Source organism: Pogoniulus pusillus, chromosome 17, assembly GCF_015220805.1.
Source record: "Pogoniulus pusillus isolate bPogPus1 chromosome 17, bPogPus1.pri, whole genome shotgun sequence".
NCBI classification, from domain to species: domain Eukaryota; kingdom Metazoa; phylum Chordata; class Aves; order Piciformes; family Lybiidae; genus Pogoniulus; species Pogoniulus pusillus.
Window position 1 is genome coordinate 3,449,712 of NC_087280.1, and position 5,193 is coordinate 3,454,904.

General features: G+C 58.8%; 1 protein-coding gene across 1 annotated transcript; it reads left to right on the forward strand.

The window, feature by feature from the left end:
- The first annotated feature begins 397 nt into the window (after positions 1-397).
- Positions 398-4,747, forward strand: CPLX3 (complexin 3). Its single transcript, XM_064157275.1, has 4 exons — positions 398-940; positions 1,565-1,800; positions 2,114-2,201; positions 3,573-4,747. Exons 2-4 carry the CDS (start codon positions 1,640-1,642, stop codon positions 3,795-3,797), a joined length of 474 nt encoding a protein of 157 aa, XP_064013345.1. The 5' UTR covers positions 398-940; positions 1,565-1,639; the 3' UTR covers positions 3,798-4,747.
- The last annotated feature ends 446 nt before the right edge of the window (positions 4,748-5,193 follow it).

The window sequence follows — 5,193 nt, forward strand, 5'->3', positions numbered from 1 at the left end:
ACAACCTCTCCATGGGATAAAGCAGACGAGGTCACAAGATTCACAGATTGCATCGAGTTGGAAAAGACCCTCAAAGGTCATCTTGTCCAACTCTCTGGGTCATCGCTAGCTGTCCCCAGACAGCATGGCACAGTGGTGTCCATGCTCACAGCAGTCCCCATCCATTCCTCCCTCCCTCCTTCCACCTATCCATCCATCCCTCCACCCCTCGCTGGTGCTCCGGGGCTGGAAGTGTGGGGTGCCGCCTGCAGCTGCTGCCTGCGGGCCCAGGGGGCTCCAGAAGTGTTCTGGGGTGAATCGGAGCCGAGGGACCCTCCGTGCCCCCGGGTGTGGCTTGGGGCGGCGGCGGCGGCTCCGCCTCTCTGTCGGGCGGGGGGCGGTGGGGCCGGGCGGGAGGCGGTGCCGGTTCCCGCCGCTCACACCCCGGAGCTGTCCGTGCCCCGGTGCTGCAGAGCCCCCGCCGCTCCGCTCCGCTCAGCTCCGCTCCGCTCTACTCCGCTCCCGCCATGGACAACGGGGCTGCGCGGCCGCGCTGAGCCCCCGGCAGCCCGGACACCCTGATTCCCGGGAACTCGGGTCAGCAGCATCCCGACTCCTCCATCACCCGGTACTTCGGCATCCCGGGAAATCACCTCCACCCTATCTCGTCTTCCCGGGAGCTCACTACTCAGGCATTCCAGGAACTCAGCTCCACGGCATCCCAGCTCTCTGGGAACTCTTCTCCGCTGTCCTCCTCTCCGTTGGAATTCGGCTGCCCTGCATCCCGGCTGCCCAGAATCTCCGTAGCCCGGCATCCCGGGAATTCACCTCTCAGCATCTCGACTCCCTGGGAGCTCGGTACTCCGGCATCCCGGGAACTCGGCTCTGCTGACGCCGGCTCCTCGATATCCTGGTGCTCCGGCTCTCCAGGAACTCACACCGGCAGCATTCCTGATTCCCGGTAACTCCCTGCTAGCAGCACCCCGGCACCGATTATGCCTCTGCTCCCCGACACTTCAGCTAGCTCTTAGGCTGATTTCCGCGGCTCCCAAGTAAATCAGCATTCCCGTTTCCCTGCTCCTTGGTACCCCGAACACCATTCCTCATTAACTCCAGTTCGCCTGAAACCCTAACTCTCCTTTTAACCCTGGTTCTCACAGAACCTCGGGAATCTTGATTCCTCCACCACCCCAGCTTCCCATTAAACCCACAATCCCAGCTCTCCATAAACCCAGTTTTCCCTAAAATCCATTCTCCATAACCCCCAGTTCTTTCAGAATCCCATTCCCCACTCTCCCAGCCCTCCCAGGTCCCCATTAATCTCGCTTCTCCCAGCACCCCCTTTCCCCCCGTTCTCCCAGAACCCCAGTCCCCATTCTCCCAGCCCTCTCAACTCCCCTTAACCTCGCTTCTCCCAGCACCCCCTTTCCTCCCATCCTCCCAGAACCCCAGTCCCCATTCTCCCAGCCCTCTCAACTCCCCTTAACCTCGCTTCTCCCAGCATCTCCTTTCCCCCCATTCTCCCAGAACCCCATCCCTCATTCTCCCAGCCCTCCCAGCACCCCACTAACCCCTCCTCTCCCAGCACCCCAGCTCGGCAGCAGCCCCACACGCCGGCTACCACAGTCCGCGGGCTTCCTGGCCCCTCGGGACCGCGATCATGGCGTTCATGGTGAAGAGCATGGTGGGGGGACAGCTGAAGAACCTGACGGGTGGCCTGGGCGGCGAGGAGAAGAGCGAGGGTGAGAAGTCTCCGGCCGAGGCGCAGGGCATGACCCGCGAGGAGTACGAGGAGTATCAGCGGCAGCTGGTGGAGGAAAAGTGAGTGTGCCTGGCCCCGGGTACCGGGACAGGCTGGATGCTGGGATCCCCAGTCTCATGCATGGGATGCTGGAGGAGAACAAGTGCTGCGAGCCATGAGGGAGTTTAATGAACCCCCTAATCCCTTAATCCGCTTCCTGGCCAGGGAGATGGGACTGTTTTCTCCTTTCAGGCTGCCCTGGGGGGGAGGAAAATGTGGGGAAACAGAGGAGATGGGGGGTCCTTGGCTTGGGGAGGAGGGCTGGGAGAGCCGGCCAAACCCCAGGGTGGGGGTGGGCAGCAGCTGCTGGTAACTGCCCGATGTGGTTCACAGGATGGAGAGAGATGCCCAGTTTGCCCAGCGCAAGGCGGAGAGGGCCACGGTCAGGTCCCACTTCCGAGACAAGTACAGACTCCCTAAGGTACGGCCAGGCTGGGTTGGGTGGGGGGGGCACACGGGGAGGCTTGGTGGATGGGGCCATGGGGTACACAATCGACAGCCCTGCTTTGCAGGGAGGGGACCTGCACCGGACCTGCTCGGCTGGGTGAGGTTTTGAGCTACAAAGTGCGAATCGGCTCCCTTAAAAACACCCTCCCACCCAAATCTTCACCCTTTCTCATCACCCCTGAGCACCATAAGCCATGAACCCCAAACAACGAGACCCCAGACACACCCTTTCTGCCTTGCTTGATCCCACTGTTCCCCTCCTTTGCTGCCTGGAGCTGGAGGAGGGAAAGCCACCTTCATCCCAGACTCTCAGCCCCGCAGCTGGGAGCAGAGCCAGAGTTCTCGTCTTGGATTAGCCAGCTCCTCTTCCCTGGATTATTTGGCAAAGGTTTCCTACCTAAAACTCCAGTTTTGGAATTTCCTCCGGATGAGTGATTCACTAGAAACAATTTCATCAAGAGGCAATTCACTCATTTCTTGGAATCACCACAAGCTCTTTCCCCCCACCACCACCCCGAGCCCACCCCTCATTCAGCAGCTCTCTCAGCTCTGAATGGTCTAAATTGGAGCAGGGCTAATATTAGTTGGGAAAAGTCAGCTAGAGCCAAGCCACGTTCTGCATGCTGTTTGAGTGTTCAGCCAGCCTAGATGCACACCCCACTGCTCCCCACCTCCTCTTTTGCTTGCCAGGGAATAAACAGCTGGAGATTTTGTTGTTGCTGTTGTTTCCCCCTGCCAAAAAGCATCAAAAAAGGAAGAAAAGGGAAGAGATGGAGAATTAAGTTTTCTTTTTCTCTCCAGGGGAAAAGGGGATTTGTTCAGACGCATCCCCCTCGATCCTTTTGCTGCTTTCTCATGCTTCAGTTGTCCCTTCTCATCTCTCGACAAGTTTCTTCTGCTCATGACTGATCCTGCTTGGCAGCAAAGTCTCCCTATGGCTCTCTAGCTCAGAGCTGACCCCCAGCTCTGGTGGGCGCAGTCGTTAGGCAGATGCGGAGCTTCGTTGGGTATCTAACCTGCCCCCCACCCCCGCTGCATGCAGCCACCCCGATGTGAGCTGAACGCCCATCTCTACCCATCTTGGCACGCTCAGGTTTTCATCTCAGCTCTTGAGGGCCTGCTGGTGTGTGCCCAGGCTCTGCTGAGCCACGTCCCCTCTGGCCCAGCATCCTGCCCACAGCGTGAGCGTACCTCTGAGCCTCATGGACCTTAACATGAGAAGACAGCCACAAGGCCGTGCAGGAATCACTGTGAAGATCTCACATGCCTTTCGTGTCTCCAGAACCCCCCCTTCCCACCTGCAGCATCCCCCTCCTCTGCCTGATCTTCTCCTGTCCCGTTTCAGAACGAAACAGACGACAACCAGATCCAGCTGGTGGGAGGTGACGTGGAGCTGCCCAAAGAGCTGGCCAAGATGATCGAGCAGGACAACGAGGAGGAGGAAGAGAAGAACTCAGTGATCGGCCAGCTCAGCAACATCCAGAACCTGGACCTTGATTCCTTGAAAGACAAAGCTTCAGCCACGCTAGAGGACCTGAAGCAATCGGCCGAGAAGTGCGCCGTGATGTGACCCTGCGGAACTTCCCCTCCCCGTCAGCCTGACGGAGGGGGAGCAGGGAGGGGATGCGGCCAAGGGTCTGGCGGTGGCTGTTGCCTGCAGCGGGGACCCCACTGATGTTGTCACCCTTGCCTTGTGTGAGTCGGGTTCTCCTTCTGAGCCGCGTGAAGCCTCAAGTCCCCGACCCAGATGTCCCTGATGTGTGGTTTTTGTTTTGTTCTCCGGTGTGAGGTTAGAGCAGAGAGCCAGCATGTCCCCATCCCCTCCCCCCCTCACCACCATACCCCAGCGCCTCCTCCTGTGCCCGGGGCAGCAAGAGCTGGAGGAGGGTGGGTTGCAGGGGAGAAAAGCCTCGAGTGACCTTGGACTGTTCTTGAACCGTGTCAGCATGAGAAGGCAACAGCCATAACGCCGTGTCTCTGCCTCCTGAGAGCGACAGGGAGGCTCCAGTTCGCTTTGCAAGGATGAGGCATGACACGAAATGCTCTTCCCCCGTCCCCCATACCCATCACATGAGAAATAACATCCCGTCCCTGCAAGGAACACCAACCAATTTGCCCTTGAGGCCCCCTCTCCAAGGAGCCAGCCAGAAAGGACCTGCTACTTGATCCCATTAAGCTCAGCAGGAAGGGGGGTGCTGAGGACCAGAGGGATGAAGCCTGAGAGGAATAAAACCCCTCCCTGGGTGCTGATCTGACCTCCTCCAGCCCTTCCCCAGAGCAGTTGTGGCACCACTCGCCCTCTCCCAAGGTGGGTTCCACTTGCATCCTTGTTTGTTCTGGGAGAAGAACAAAGGCATAAGGGGGGGGGGGGGGGGGGGGGGGGAAATCTCATCCTCCTCCTCGACTGTCGTGCTGTGGTTGTGTGCTGTGCTCAGCTGAGTGTCTCTCCACCTCCTATGCTGTCCCCGTGTCATGGTACTGTTATAACCGGTGGAATAAATACCAGGAGATGTCTATGCATTCATTTCTCTCCTCGAGCAGTCCTTGCCTGAGAAAGGTGTTGGGGTGCAGGCAGGTCAAGCACATCCCCTTTACAGGGGGGATAGCGTGGAGCAATGATGGGAGCTCACAGGACAAGCCTCTTGCAGCATCACCCAGAAGAAGGCGGCAGGGCCAGCCGTGGTCAGGTGTTTTGCTGTGTTTGGGACCGAAGGGACGTGAGGAGCTGTTCTTTGTCACCAGACGGCTTTAAAAGCAAACACACACACACACACCCCCCTCACAGATCTGGGGGATATTTTAATCCAAAGCCTTCAACTCCCTCATCAACTCCTTGCCTCTCAGTCTCATGAGCACTGCAGGGTGTCCCCAGCCCTGCCCTGAGCAAGGACAAGTCTCTTTGGGGACAAGATTGTGCTAAGGACAGGTGAGACTTCGAGGCGAAGCTGCTCCAGCAGCCTGTCGGC